The sequence below is a fragment of the Patiria miniata genome, unplaced genomic scaffold, assembly GCF_015706575.1.
Source record: "Patiria miniata isolate m_02_andy unplaced genomic scaffold, ASM1570657v1 HiC_scaffold_13, whole genome shotgun sequence".
Classification (NCBI taxonomy): Eukaryota; Metazoa; Echinodermata; class Asteroidea; order Valvatida; family Asterinidae; genus Patiria; species Patiria miniata.
In genome coordinates, this window is record NW_024037051.1 from 9,787,252 (window position 1) to 9,803,832 (window position 16,581).

At 38.1% G+C, this 16,581-nt stretch overlaps 1 protein-coding gene across 6 annotated transcripts in view; it reads left to right on the forward strand.

Moving 5' to 3' along the window:
• LOC119721223 (calcium-activated potassium channel slowpoke-like) overlaps window positions 1-16,581 on the forward strand; it is a 100,966-nt gene that overhangs the window by 42,303 nt on the left and 42,082 nt on the right. For all 6 annotated transcript variants that reach the window (XM_038191189.1, XM_038191184.1, XM_038191185.1 and 3 more), the window contains exons 7-8: window positions 483-574; window positions 3,234-3,344. In XM_038191189.1, coding sequence (XP_038047117.1) covers window positions 483-574; window positions 3,234-3,344 — 203 coding nt within the window. The remainder of the gene's footprint in view (window positions 1-482; window positions 575-3,233; window positions 3,345-16,581) is intronic.

Consider the following 16,581-nt stretch of genomic DNA (forward strand, 5'->3'; position numbering starts at 1 on the left):
CCAACTCAAACAAATTTTTTGGTCTCAAGCAAGTGATTACTTTAGTCAAGAACTTCAAAATTCATAAAATTTCCTCCTAAGAGTATGGAAAGCGTATTTTGCATGTTGAAAAACAGGTTCTTTAAAAACTGTTTCCTTCCCTAAAAAAACTGTTTCTTTAAAAAAAAAAGGATTTGCCAAAAAGTGGGAAAAGTTTTCTTTCAGTCTCGTCAATTACCTGCTGGAGAAGTAGAAACACAGCAGCTATTTTGACACTATGATATGATGTCACGCTTCTCACTCAAAACTCTGTGTTGTTACGACAGCAGCAATCAAAGCGACACCGTGTAGGTTTTACTTTGACGTCATACCCCATCTCCCAGATGCATACAGCATTTCTTAACTTCGGCCCGTCCTTTCCGTCACTGTGGAAGAGCGGTCTGGCTCCCGCGCTCCCAGCCCCTCCGTATATTAATCCAATCATCAATTTTGATTTCCCACAGGCCATCTTTGCCAGCGCCTTGCCAGAAATTGTGGAGATCGTCGGGCAGGGGAGCAAGTACTCCGGTGTCTATGAACCCGTCAAGGGGAAGAAGTAGGTCACGGGGAAGGAAGAGGGTTTCTTAGGGACGTGTCAAGGGCCCAAAATATCTGGGACAGATGGACACAGAGTGTGCTTCCTGTGATGTCTTTGTTTCGTCTCATTACTGTTGGTTTCATATTTTTTTTATTGTGTTATCTTTTTTCTTTTTGGAAGGTGCACCATAAAGGCCCAGTTTAAGGATGTAGTATTTAATTGATGTTTACTGAGCTACTTTTTGCTTGTTCATATTGTCTATTGAAAAACTGTGATCATCATACCATTGTTTTGTTAGGCTGTCAAGTTTATTTGCCATTTTAAGCTTTTTTGGGGGGAGGGGGAATGAGGGGGAAGGGGCGATGGGGCTGTTTCTTGTCTTTTTGTCTACTGAGGTACATGTACTTTTTGCTTGTTCATATTTTTTATTGAAATAATATGATCATTGTACCATTGTTTTTTTAGGCTCTCAAGTTTATTTGCCATTTTGCAGTTTTTTTCCTCTCAGAAATCCTTTCCTTAAACCTTTTTTTTTGGGGGGGGGGGGAATGAGGGGGGATTGGGACATTTCTTATCTTTCTGTGTTTCATTCTTTTGCTTGTCTTTCGTCTCTGGTAAAACATATTTTGTCTCTCTAGTCTGTCTCATTGTATCAGAGCAAACGGATGTACCTAAAACATCCATTTCTGTCTGAAATATAGTCTAGTTTTACCAACTAAAAAAACGTTATCTTTCAAGTTTGTCCCTTGGCACTCAAACCAAATCAAAAAATAAAAATTCGAAATTGATAGTTACATGTAAAACAAAAACAAATCATCTCTCTAATTCCTCCTGCTTGCAGTTTTCTGCATTCTTGTGTTTTTACGTGTCTTTCTCTATCCATCACTAGCCTTTCTTCCTGCAAGCTTTCCTTTCAAAGTGTCTCATTTTGGCTCTTGGAGTATCTCACAACATCTATCAATTCCCGACAGTCGGTGTCCCCTGTGCTCTTTCCATGTCATCTTTCCCTTGTCCTTTTATCTACTGATGCCCCCTCTCCTTTCTCTCACTGCCGACTGACCCTTTATTCCTCCATTTGATCCCTGCCCGGGGCATTAGGTCTTAACAGTAGCGTCCAGGTACTGAATCCGTCCTTTTTACTTTGTCGCAAGCAATCTCTTGGGTCCCTGTTCTTCCCTTTGAGCGCTGGTCTGCCGCTGATTCACTTCAAAGCATGGCGTTTTACCCTAGCTCACTCTGTCCTGATAGCCTGTCTCATTTGTATCCTATTTGGTCGTGTTTTGTTGTTTATTTGTTTCAACATTTCACCGATTTTGAAAAAAAATAATGTGTGCATTTGCATCTTACTAATTTTGCATAGTGGAAGTTGTTTTTTTTGATTGAGCTCAACAATACTGTTAACACACGCATGTTTACGTTACAAACCTAGTGTGGACATTCCATTGCTTCCGTGTAGTTAAGAAAAACCAGTGAAAAAACTCAGTTTTCTCAAACTGTGAAAACTCTTTCAACCCAAATTTTTTTCTATGATTCCCTTTAGTGTTTCTCTTCATTCTGCCACAGATAAACCTTACCCAAAAATGCCTCTAAACCTGTTTTCCAGAAATGGGGAAACACTGTGTGGACTTGCCCAAGTCCACACAATGTCGCCTCTACCTTTTTAATTTTTGTATTCAAGAAAAAGCTCTTACTACACTCTTCATTCTACTTGGTCTTCCACAAAAAGATGTTTTCATTATTGAAATGTGCAAAGATTGATAATCTACTTTTCAAATCGTAAGCAGGATGGTGCTAATTTAAAATTTGACATGTATTTTATCTGTAACATAGCGTTGCTGTTTGCTTTGATGCAGTATACCATTAGACAGCTCATAACACAGATTATAACGCCTCACCCACATATTCTGTGTCTTGATTGGCTGAGAGCGAGTCACATGATACTTTCTATTTTTGCTATATTTCTGTGCACGGCCAAAAGTACTATACCCATAGCAACCAAAGTACTATGCACATGGCGCGGTATTTGTGTGCAAATGCATACTGGTGTGCGCGTTGCGCGTAGCACGTTTTGTTCCAAAGAGAGCGCGCCGCAGAGTTGGGTTCAAACATTCCGTGAAGGGCTAGTTTGGAAGAGAGAAATACATTTTCCACCAATTTTGTATTGAAATTGAAGTTTATTTCAACTGTGTTCAGATTTAAATAATTTAAAATATTAAAACCAAGCAGAATCTGTGGGTGAAGTGTTATAAAACAAAAATTGAATGCTTTATCTCGTGGTGAAGTAAAACTAGCCTCCCTCGGTGATCCATGGAGCATTCTATTTTCCTAATAGAATGTCCATGGATCACCTCGAGAGGCTAGTTTTACTACACCACTTGAAGCAGTCAATATTTGTATACTATGCTAAAATCAGCAGCTCAATTAGGAAACCTATTATAGGAGTGCAACACCAGAAATCCATCTTTAACGTTTGTGACATTCGGAACACAAAAACCAAAAACAGAATCCTAGAAATTGAAGCATACTTTACATGTACATGAAGCGCACGCCTGTTTTCACATTTTTCGGCTGTAACTTCTTGCATGCTGATTTTGCCGTTCTTGCCTTTGTAGACTCTTGACGGAACTTACTCCGTTATTAATTCGGTGCTCCCTCCCCCCTCCATTGTCTATTCCAGACACATCGTCGTCTGTGGCCATATCACCTACGACAGTGTCTCCAACTTTCTAAAGGACTTTCTGCACATAGACCGGGATGTCGTCAACGTGCACATTGTCCTGCTGGACACGTAAGTACACCTAAAGCCGCTATTTTTTTTTTCTTGTGGACTTTAATTGATTTACTGCTGCAAATTTGCAAATTAGGAACGTGAAAGTTGTGACAGTAGTGCAGTTGCATCTGGTCTGACGTTACTGAGTGAGGCGTTGTCATTGAGTTAGCTGATTACGCACTGACGGATCCTTCATCTGTATGGGTGGTTCTGTGGGGTAGGAGTTGGCGGAAAGTGCTGAGAATAGCCCTAAAAGCTCCTTCATCTCATAGCTAGCATGCCCACATCTTATCAAAGGGCACATAACCTCAGAGTTAAGAACGAGTGTGACATGGGCACGAGTGTGCTACAATAATTGGAATCATTAGTACAAACACCTTTTGAATCCATATTTTTAATGCAATAGTAAGGGCCAGTCCATACTCTATGCGAGTGTGTAGCCAATTTTACATCACAAAACATTGGCAGCGAAATTTGCCAAAATTGAAAATGTAGTGGGAATTCTTGATGTGACGTCACAAATTACCATTCTTGTTCGGGTGCTGAGTATTAACTGGCCCTAATGATGTAGCTGCGTATTAGTGTCCATCCCTTTGTAGAGTAACTTCGGTAATTTTTTCGTTGCTCAGTAAATATCTTCTGTGTTGAGTAACATGCGGTCATCCCACTCTGATAAAGCCACTTGCAATTAAGCAGGTCATTAACTCGCAGCGTTTGAGCTTAACCAGGCTTCATCTGTCTTATAACAATCCCTCTCATAATCAAACAGACAGCCGTTTGTCCTCCGGTTAATTTACAACCCGTAATTTATGAAGGCCACTTGCGACCAGGAGATCCGAAAGTCAAAATATAAATATTTGTCCGTACATCTCCTCGGGCCGAGACTAAGAGCGGATCGTCGTAATGAATGCGTAATGTTCCAGGGACAGGCAGACGTGCCTGCCTGTGTTTTTTTTTTTTTTTTTGGATGGGCAAGCTGAAATGAAACAATCCGGTGCATGATTAGACAAAAACGAGTTGTCTTCTTAATTTACAACCTGCTGGTACTAGGATTGTTGTTTGCATAGGTCTGGCTGTCAGAGGACGTGGAAACTCATAACTGCCGCACGCAATTGATGATGAATTACATGGATGCTCCATCATGGGCTTGTAAATTTGACAGCTTCACAGCGCCCTGCTAACTTTGGATTGCGAACAGCTGCTTCCGGGAGCAGATGTAATCTTAAAGTTGCGCTCTCTCTGTGATATGTTTTGAGTTTCACTTTGAAAAATATATTTTGTTTATAAATTTGCTATTCTTCTTGCAACGCTTAAGTAATTTGCTTGTGAATGAGACATCGTAAAAAAAAAATCTGCTCACATTTAGTTATGGACTGACAACTTTACATATTGCAAATTATTTGCAGTCTGATAATAATTCAGGTGTATCTTTTTGTACTTATGGGCGCAAAAACAACCCAAAATAAAAGCGCATTTTCAGATGATTGAAAACTCCAAATCTGGAAAAAGTATTTTGTCCCTTTTATATTAAACATTTATATTGAAATTTCGGGTATTAAATATGAAGAGCACAGGCAGAGCAAGGGACTAGAGCAACTTTAAAGATTGTTAGTAAAGGGTCCACGACACTTATCGGTTGTTCATCGTCAAATGTTCACTCAACCGACACCGTATGCATCCATTTGCCTTTGGGGGAGTTACTCCGCTTTTAGCGGGGCTGTTTGTTACGTGGGGCAATCACAATTTCACGGACGTTTCGCGGTCCGGCGGTCAATGCACTTGGCCATATAAATTTCACTCTGGGAAATCTGCATAATTCAATTTCTCTTTTTGTCGGGTAAGCTACGATCGCGGCCTGGTACATGTAATGGACATCAAAGGAATAGGCCCATTCTCGTAGTAAAAGGTACACGTACCTAATGCATTCCTTGGCTAGTACTCCTATGCCTAAATCAAGCTTTTTTCCCCCAGGATGTGAAAGGATAGATCTTTCCTGTTTTAGTATAATGAATGAATCAAATTTGATTTTTTTTTTGCGAGAAGTACCGGAACATGTAATTCACCTTAAATCCCTTGGGTTTTAGCAACGAACCTTTTCTGAGTCTTGATCCTTGTACATTAGTCACTTCGCTGGATACCATATTTCATACTGAACTTTCATGGGCCATTAAACCCAACGTAAATTAGTAGTGGCTAGGCTCTACATGTTCATGTTCCATTCCCAAATCCCACAAAATCTTTCAAATCTGACAGATTTTTGTAGGATTGGAGTTGGGGAGGATTCTTCCATGCGCCAGACTTCATCATCCACAGTCCCGCAATTTGCAACGCGTGACTACTTGCACGGATCTCTCCGGGATCTTTCCTAGTTCTGAGGAATTGCAACATCCCACAGAAGTGACAGTCCTAATGTATCTGTGTGCCCTGGGCAATGATGGAACGTTTCAGTCGAGTTTCTGAGATCTTGAATAAAATTGGCGGGAAGTGTGAGTGGATGTGCACTATAGTGGCACGTGTGCAGTAAAATGAAAAAGCTCTGGAGTTAAAAGGGGAATTACGGCCTCAAATCCCCGAAACTTTCATGTTTTGGATTGTTTACTGATCCTGTTTCAAAGGTTTGGTTGAAAAGGAAACTAATGTCTCACCGTTCCTGAGAAAAGACGAACAAATTGGACGCAGCGAACATTTTATGGCATACGCATGTAGTATAAGCTGTGTCTGTTCAATGCACCATACACGGTGTGTGTGTGTATCACATAATACACACAGCACCAATACACAAATGTTGTTTCTTACACGTCCGCAGAATGTGAACCACTGTGCGGCAGGATTCACAACTAGCACTCAACAGCTCCATTTTTAAGAGGCTAAATTTTGGCCCCCGAAAATCGTTTTTGCATGATTTTCACAAGAATAACACAAAAATGCCCAGTTTTAAAGGATGATTGTGTGGGCGTTTAATGCTCTTTCCAATTAATTAAATTTTATTAAAAATGTGGTGTTTTTTTTAGCCCAATTGGGCACATTCCAGGCCGTAATGCCCCTTTAAAGTGAATATGATTGAAAACATACCGTATCCTAAGGTAAATAACTTGTTTCTTATTCAAAATATTAAAAAAAAAAAATGCCCATGACTATATGTGTAAATTTTTCTCTTATCTTACACAATGCGTATACAATTTCAGAAAAACAAATTACAAAAATAAAAGCAGAAAAAAAAATGTGTGCAAGTGAGACTTTTTCATTGATTTTTGTCTTGACTTCGAACGTGCGCTTCCTTGACAACTGTATATAAAACCACATGAACGGATAGCTGCACGGACTGCATATATTGTAAAATGCAATCAATAAAGTGCCTTCAATAAGGGAGTAATAAAGTGGTGGAGCAGTTTTAAACGTCTTGTAGAGGCCTGCAATGTATTCGCCGATAATGGCCCCCAAGCCGAGGGGGAGGGTCATTACCAGTTGCCAGGCCCCTATAAGATTTTTAACCAGACATTTAATGCATGTACTGCTCCACAACGCTTTTATTCCCATTCAGTATTATTCCTGTTCATGGTGTAATTTAAAATGAGACTCCATTTTTTAATTTTTTTTTTTTAATTTTTTTTACAGCTGAATTTGAGATTAAGGATTCCAATTTTATCACATTTTGGGGGACGTTCTACTCCTAGATAATATCAAAATGTTTAATGTTATAAGACGCTTGCAGATTTCCAAGCACTTTCAAAACCTTGTGATGTTACTTTAGTGTGAATGTCTTTCCTCAGAAAAATTCATTTGTGATTTTTTTTATGAGTACCATTTTTAATTCATCAAGGAAAAAGTGCTTCTTGTTATCCTAGCATTTACCATAAAAACATTCATTTGGAATTCTTGATTTTCTTTGCCAGCGACAAAAAATTTCATTGTAAAAGCCAAAATAGACATTGTCGTGTAAGTACCGGTAGAAGTTCCAAAACTAGACATTGTCGTGTAAGTAGAAGTTCCAAGAAGAAAAGGGGAAACAAATTCATTTGAACAACCATAGATTAAATTGTGATTGAAGATGTGCATGGTATTGTTATAAAGCATAAATTGCCGACAACTATTTTCTCGTCGCTCTGTTACAAGCATGTACATTGTATGTACACAAGGGGCCTTGACTTAAAGCAATCTGCTTCAATGCATTCTCGGCGTCCTGATCACAAACATGCACCGCACTGATTGCGATTTGATTAAATAAAGACCAACACGCTGTGTGGCACGGAACAAAGACGACACCAACACAAAATTGATCAGGACGATGGCCAAATCTGGAAGCCGGAGTCTTAATCAGCCGTGCCATCAGAACTGACAGCAGATTATTGTAGTGGGCAAATTATGCAAATGATTTAACAATCATGATCTACGGAAGATGCGACTAGCAACAGCAGCAGCTTATAGCTGCAGCGCTATTTATATTAAATTCAGTGTCTACGCGCAGTTCACAGCTTGCTGATTGAGACTGCATACAGTGATTAGTTAATTAAGTGTGAATTACTATTGATTGATACATGCCTACTAAAGAGCTAAAGCGAAAGTATTGAAGTGAAGACTAAATTAACCTAATGCGATGAGTATTGAGTAGAGAATGCCTAAGCTTGACAAAAACAGACGGATATGAGAGACAAGAACTAACGAATAAAAAAAATCATGAAGGCACTGGCATGACAGACATGAATTACTTCAATTAAACAGAAATACAAAAACGGTTGTAGTTCACTTTTAAAGTTGAATTCCCCGTGCTTTTTTTCGAATTTCATCCCGAAAAAAAGATTGCTTTTCTAAATTGCTGTTACTACTTTACAAATTTAGAATCACTTCTGGCCAGACAATAATTCAGTTCTGGCGGGGTAGTCTGACTTCCACCCAAATCCCAGTATCGATAATGTACTGACCCGGCCTTAACCAGTCTCCTAAAAGGTGGATCTGTTTTTGCTCAAATTAAAAACCTTTTTTTCCCCAGAGATTGCAAACGCCCAGAAAAGTTTAAAAGATTTTTTTTTTATTTTGGATTATACAATTAATTAAGGTTTTTTTTTTCATTTTTTGTAATAAAACATACTTGAAAGTTGAAAAATTCTGAAGTGAAAAAAAAAAATCAAATGTGTTGAGGAGCGTGGGGAAAGCATTTTTAATTATGCCAATGGGGGGAAGATTTGGAAAATACACAAAATTCTTAAACCTGAAAGTTAAAAGCACCAGGTAAAAGATTAACATACATGTAGCCTACATGTGAGTTGATAAATTGATAGGCAAACAAACGTCAATAGGCACAATAGTGACAGTACCAGCGATTCCAACAGCAAATCATCGCGTCAGTGCAACAAGGTCGTAACTTGAATCTGCAACAAAGTTGTATCTTGCGTATCACGACGTCCATTGACTTTATGTTTATATCCGATTTATTTTATGCGAGACACGACCTCTTGACATTGAAAATTCGCGTTTCACTTACGGTACATGACGTCACACGCCATTTTAGGAGAAACGTCCTTGTTGCACGGACACGACAAAATGGCAGTTAAGTTGACTCAGTAGATACAATTTCACTTCACAAATTTTCTTAAACACTGCTAATTAAATCTCCGTTCTGAAATTATTGTCAACAGACACTCCCAGTTACTAATCATTTAAACGGTGTAATTAAGGCAGTGAAAGTGACTTCCCTAATACATTTGCCAACTACTGAAACATATTTCTTGCAATTCGAAGAACAAGTCTGATATTGAGGCAGTTAGATCAGATCTGCGGACGGGAATTTTTTCTCACTCTGTGTAGTCTAGCATCATGTACATTCTGTTAAATTTGTTTGGCAAATAAAACTGAGCATTGACAAACCAAGTCGATTGTATTTTGCTTTCAACCAGACAATACACTACAACCCCTGGACTAAAAACAAAATCAAAGCCAGCTTTAAAAACAAAAACACTCCGTCTGATTGTCTTGATTTTGTCCCGGCATTAGGCTTTTTCCAAAACAGATGGTCCGGTAGCGAAATGTCAACATGGCAGAGTGCTTTGTGCATATAGATAGACGGTTCCACACTGAACTCGCAGACAGCTCCGACAGTCATTTATCATCCGATTTGGTGCTCATGGTTGGGACCGCTGGGGGTAAATCGAGGAGAAACGGCAGGCTGGCCTCGGCAAAAGTTTAATAGAGCGGGCTCTGATTTTCTGTGCAGACTCCTAGTCCTGTCGCCTTGTCATGAACTGCTGGCATTAAAGGACAATTAGCAATGTTGGCAAAACACTTGGGTGTTTTGGTTGTGTACCTGTTTGTATTATAAAGTCAGTTTGATCAGGTGACGGGGGGGGGGGGGGGGGGGGGGGCGCGGAAATCAGGTTAAGTGTATACGCTGAGTGTAATATATGCACTGCCATACCAAATGTCCTCAATTGCAGTGCACAACTCTGTCAATTTATTCAAAATAGGCACGTTTGTATTTGTGGGATGATGTAATAACTGGAAATGGGTTAAGATTGTGCAGGGAGATGGGTTATTTGGCACAGTGTGAGTGACATCTCCGGACATGGTCTGTAAACGAAGAAAGCACCTTAATAAGAGCAAAACAATCAATTGAACAACTTGGATAATTGGTCTATAATCTATTTTTAACGTTGACCCATTTCCCAATACTAGGATGTTTCCTTGACACACAGGAATTTTTATCCAAGGAAAAATTACAAACTAGGTGAAACTGATGCCTTCTATTGGTACAGGAATTGCCTGTGGAAAGCTAAAACTCCTCAAGCCATAAACATTATTCCTTTTGTACCAAATTATAACTTCTTAAATTGTCACATGAGATTGACTACTGCCAAAAAAGAAACCGGTTAAAGCTATAGTCCATCATTTGTAATTACTGCATTTTGATCGTTTGAAGCAACAAAAGTGTTCAAAATCTAATGAAGGATACTGAACAACTTTACTTGATGAAGTTTCAGCTCAGCTTCAGCTTTATATTCCGAGAAAAACAGCATTCTAGGATCTCAATTTCAAATCAAAAGTTGCTAAATCATATTTCGAATTGTTTTGAATTGCAGCTTTACGCGATGTCGCGCACTGATCCGACGAATTACACGTATAGCAACCGCGCGCGCCTGTGCGTCGTTCCAATGCTTGTGTGCGCTGCGCCGAATAACAAAACGAATTACTAATTTAAATTTTCCTACGGTGCTTCTTAAGACGCACCGTTGGAAATGCCTTCTTTCGTTGATTTCTTCAAAATGAGAGCTTGCCAGAAAGAATAATTTCACAGGGAGTTTAGTCCCCTTACTATCTTTCAACCAGTATGTTTTTCAACAATAATTACGCCAGTTACTTTTTTGGATAGCTGCAAATGATGGACTCGGCTTTAACATGCAAAAACCAAAAAAATAAAAACTTCAGTTTACTGCAGAAAATCAAAAAAAAAAAAACCACCCAAAATAGCTTCTTATGCTATCCCTGTATTGCTTGCAGCTTTAATATAATACAGTTGTCAAAATTTGACATTTTAATTGTGTAACTTTGGTATCGTATATCGAGCCACATATATGGACGTTTGGTTATCTCCAAAATCTACATTTACTTCCAGCGCACACAAGTAGCGTGTATGGCACGGCACCGTTCCTTGGCCCATTGATTGAGCTTGATTTGACATTCACGTTTTTGTCGATTGCGTGACACAGATCTGATTTCACGGTTCAGCACAATTATCCCAATTCATCATGTCGCTGATAGCCCCTACTGCGCGGTGAAATATTAAACAGAAGCGGGTAACCAGAACGCGTAGTTCAGCACATTCTGGAAACTAACCAGTTCAGTCAGATGGCTGGGCTTTTTGTCACTAAAGGCTAACAATTACATTTTCACCAGAGCTTTTGGAGATATGAATTGAAACATCTCGAACATTGTTTTTGTTTCACATTTGTTGTACACCCTTGTGACAAAGTTTATTTATTTTACTGTTAAATTTTTATTGTTATTTAAAAAAGATGAAACCTTCAGCTCACATTTTTATACATGTGTACTAAATTCCTTTAAATTTTGTAACACAATTCCCCCCATTTAAAATACTTTAATACATTTGTGATTAAAATTCTTCTTATGGTGGTTAGAATTCCTGTTTTCAGTTTTCGTCAGAGGACAGGCACATTTTGGAATTGAAAGGATAAAATGAGAATATTTATTGTCTCAAAAGATGTAATTTGCTGGGCTTCAAATTATAATAAAGAGATTGATAGTCATCCCAAATATGGAAATGTATGCTGATTATGCATAATATTGTCCTTTGATCGCCCAAAACTCTGTCCTGTAGGCTCCCCGTCATGCACACCAATAACGTGGAAACTGAACTGCCATTTTTGAAATTTTGAGATAATTTAGAAGGCAGTTATTGTCGGTAGTCATGGCGAACAAGTCAATTTAGTAAACAAAATGGCCTTACTGTACACAGCTGAATGTGCAGACAGTAATGTGAAGAGGGAGTAAATCAAATTCACTGAGATCCAAAAAAAAAAAATGATTAGTCTCTCCATGAGAATATAAAAAGTGAAATAAAGACCCCAACAGTGAGAGAATCGGATGTGAGATTTATTTTGCTCTCTGATGAATTTTTTTTTTCATTTGTTGAGATTTTGTACCTTACTGTTGCCATGGCATCAGTGTCTGAGGCCATTCATTATGACATGACGATCTGACGTCATTAGCACGGTCCCAACCTCCATGCCGAACACTTTGCTATTTTTAGACTGAAACAGGGAGCTGACAATAACGCTCAAGCATGAATTGAGGTAGTTTTCAAGAGAGAGCCCCGGCCATTCAGGGTCGTTACAAGAAATGCGGAGAGAAAAAAAAAAAAAGAAAAGAAAATGAGAAATTTCTTTTGCAACCTACAACAATTGGTGCGCACGAGTGGCATCTCTCAATCTTCCATTAAATTTGTTACGCCAATGACAGCGCTGCACAATAGCAGGCCTGATGCGTTGTCATGAACACCGTTTCCTGCTCGGAGGAGGATCCCAGCATACATTAAGCCGCCTCTCTCTGCGATTGATTCCCTCGTACATGCACAAACAAGAGGGCAAATCTCTAAGAGAAATAGCTTGAAGGGGGGGGGGGGGGCAACTGGTCTTTCGAACATCACAAAATGAGGATGCGGCAGAGTGTCCCCAAAGACGGTAACTGACAGAGTACCAAGGAATGAAGGAGGGCATTAAATACCCTCCTCATCCGTTGCAATCGCCTTGGATCAATTCATTAACCTTCACAGTGTACTGCTTTGGGGTGTAAAGATAAAGCAGAATTATTGATCCTGTGATGACTTTTTTGTACAAAAGCAGTTGATCGCAGATCTTATATTAATTTGATTTAATACTGGGTTTTGGCCTTCAACGACGTAATCCATGTATGTGACCTGTTCTGTCAAAATCAGACTTTTCTGGGCATAAGGTCGAAAATGATATTTTTTTTACATATTGTTAACATATGTTCTTTTTCCTATTAATAGGTGGTTTAATTTTTGAAACCGGTCATTCCTGGGCAGAGTTATGCTATTTTGAAGTTCATTGTGTCGAAAAGTGGAAAACGGAGAAAATGGCCACGAACGTCACAAAACAGTTATTTCTTTAACTGATATACATGTACCTTCTCAAAATCATCAAAAATAGTATATGTAGAGTTCAAATTAGGGTTTCAAACTTTTATAATATATTTTAGACATGTTCAGGATTACAAATATGCAAAAATTTGAAAATCGATAAAAATCACCCCCACAGCGTTTTTTGGCCCTATCTCAATTTCAACCTCTGCCCAGAAGCGTCTGGTTTTGACAGAACAGGTCACATACATGTATTATAAACACTGTAAACTCGGTGTTGTCCGAGGGCCTGTCAGAAAAAAACTCAAGGTCTTGCTTGGGTAAGACTCAAACCCATGATCATCCTGGTCATGTTTTGAAGTTTGGTATTGTGTTTGTTTGCTTGCAAGTCACACACAATGTAAGATTACTACAGAAGCAGAGTTATACAACAGAACTTAAAATAATTGTTTCAACAGTCAAAATAATGAATTCAGGATTGTATTGGATTGCCCCTTTCTCAATTGAATACATGTACGGTAGACAATTTTTCTGCTTTCATTTGAATAATTATTTACAAAATCATAAATTTTAATAACGTACCGGTACATTTGACGATAGATGCAGTGTCTACGCACTGCCCATAGAGTTTGATACGCTTTCAGCTTCAAATTGGTGACTAATTACTTTATCATGTCAACGACTAAAGATACCGGTACATGTACTGCTAATAGAGTGCTAGTGTTAAAATGAACATTGTAAATTGTTGTATGATGTTGTGCTGGCCCCCCAGAGCATTAGTTAAATTTGTGTTGCATCGATCTGTATGTTATTATAGAAACTCGGTGCAAATAGGCGAACAGCAACGAATAAAAAAAGGGGGGTTTTATCAATTGCAGATGTTGTTTGTCTGAAAATGCTTTTTGATGAGAGTTTCTGCATTGTGTTGTCGGATGAGAGTTCTATTCAGCGCGGACGTTGGCCTCAGATCACTCCGACAATTGAGACACTTTGTTAGAGTCTCGCTATTGATAAAAGTCATCAAAATTTCACCAGATTGAGGATTAATTGTAGAGAAGTTTTGTAAATGTCACAAGAAATCTTTTATGGACAAGGAAAAACAAACCATTTTTATGAAGAGTCACTGATATGCCGTCAATTAAATCAATGTGCACGCAGTTGTATTGGCAAGAAAATGTTTTGATAATTTCAGAATGAGATATGATTTCATTCGTTTTTGTAAAGTGAAATGATATTCAATAAAAACATTTTGTCAAAGTAAGAAATGTATTAGTATGTTCTAATAGACTGCTATTGGTCGGGGACAGGGTGGATGAGGATGTACATGTGAAAATTACATATTTTACCTTTTGTGATTGAGGATTTTTCAAAACATATACTCTAGGTGCTTCTTTGACAAAAATCTGTAGAGAATTTTTAATTTTTTTTTTGGCCTCGCCACTTACAAAACAGGCTATTTTCAAACAAAAGTTACATGTAAATTTACACATACATGTACTATGACGATGACCCTTGATGAAAAGTAAATGTAGCCACGCCTGGATCAAGCGCCATTAACTTGGACTTTGGACAAAACAAATTATCCCGAAAATTGCAAAACAACACTCTGCGCTTGAGTCGATTGACTCCGCATAAAATTTATTTGCCCTGGCCCTGGGCATATTAAACTTGCATAACTGGTCCTGCATATGTCCTTATCTTATTCAAATCATAACCAGTATTTTTATTACATGTTTTGTTTTGTAATGAATGTTTGCTTTGGAAATCACCTAGAAATGGGGATTTGATTGTTGAGTTAGAGCATGCCAGTAATCGGCACTTGATTAGTTCTACAGGATAAATTGAAAGATAATAAAATATAATTATAAGTCCAATCAGAAATAACTTGAAACAAAAACTCCAATTAGAAATTTGACCGGAATATCAAATGAATTGTTAAGAAATACATTTCAGTGGTTGGGTAAACAAACAAATTGGCTTCTAGGAGATGAACAAGCATCAGAACAAACAACACAGTGAATGAGACAGCTGAACCAACAGACAGACAATTAGTCTGACAAACCAACATGCATTTTACCAATGATGAAATTCACACTTTGATCTCAACATCCACAATAAGTACAATGAGAAGGTGTATCAGACATTTCAAAATACTTGTAATACCATGTGTCAGTTTTTTTCCAATGCACCTCATTTCTTGGGCTTATTTAATACACATCAAAATTAAACATGGATTTAGAATATCTAATTAAGAGGATAAATTGAGCTAATTATGAATACAATGAAACAATTATATATATATTTAAGAGTTACAAAATATGTAACATTGAAAAGGACACCACCGATCAAGTTAAGAAATAAATAGATTTAATACTACACAACATGGACATAAAAAACTAAAAAACTATAGACATTATTAAACATACATGAACATCTGCCGAATAAACTGCACCAAATTTTCACTTCTGGGTTAGATTTAATGAAATGGAATAAAAATTGATAATTTCTTTCAACGATAAAATGGAATTACAAAGCACTCCAGTTTTGTCATTCCACACGAACACTGAAAAGTGAAAGGACTGAAAGCTTTAAGTGATACAAAAATCAATATGTAATCACTAGGCTATGCGCTGAAAGCCCCACGCGGCTCGGACACCAGTGATATCTGCAAATGAACGCCAGCAGCAGAAAAACAGGTGTAAGTTTAATTTGTGTTCTCGGACACACCGCGGATAAAATTACCGACATGGGAAACGTCTTGAGAACACTCTGGCATATCGCGTTGACAGTGGACGGTGGAGAATATACGCAGATGCTAGGTTGTTAACCTGATGTCTTCATGCACCGTCTTCTCCTCTCCCCCCTCCCCCTCCCCCCCCCCCGACCAACCCTGTGACTTTTTGAGCCATTCTCATTTGCATAGCCTTTGCAAGATTAACTTCTTAAGATAGTGTCAGCTTAAGAGAGATACAAGACTGTAAACCTGCTACTTTTAAATTTTCTTTTTCTTTTTCCTCTTTTTGGAAAGATATCAGTTTTTGAAATGGAGATATTGTTAAGATTGTAGAAGTAGGGCACAATGTTATTAGAATTTTCCACGAGAACGCTTAATTTAAGATAACAACTGTAATGTACTTGTTCCGAGTTCATATGAATTTCTTTTATTCATGATTATCAGGACATTTCTGATGGCATATTAAATGAAATAATTTGAGAAAGATTAATTTTAAATCCTGTTGATGACTGTAAACAACAAACAATGATGATCAAGTTCTCACCACACATGTATATATGGGTATGTAACTCAAAAGCCATATTTTTAATAACAAAATTTGCAGGTGTAGTATTTATTGACTCGGGTTTTTACACACAGAATTTGGCAGACGGAACTAATTGAATTTAATAGAGCACGCACATGTAACGACCGAATGCACACACGCCTGGCCAGTCACTCCCCATTGTATTTTTATTCCCTTGTTCATATGTATGACCGCCAGCCTGTGTGGAATATTTATTAATTTTACTAGGGCTCACACGGTGCTTGGTAATTGATATATACATGTATGCGTTATTTGTCAGTGGTATACATTATACATGTAAGCACATGTGTTGTAGTCATAATGTCTTAAAGTTGACTTTGAATTTCGA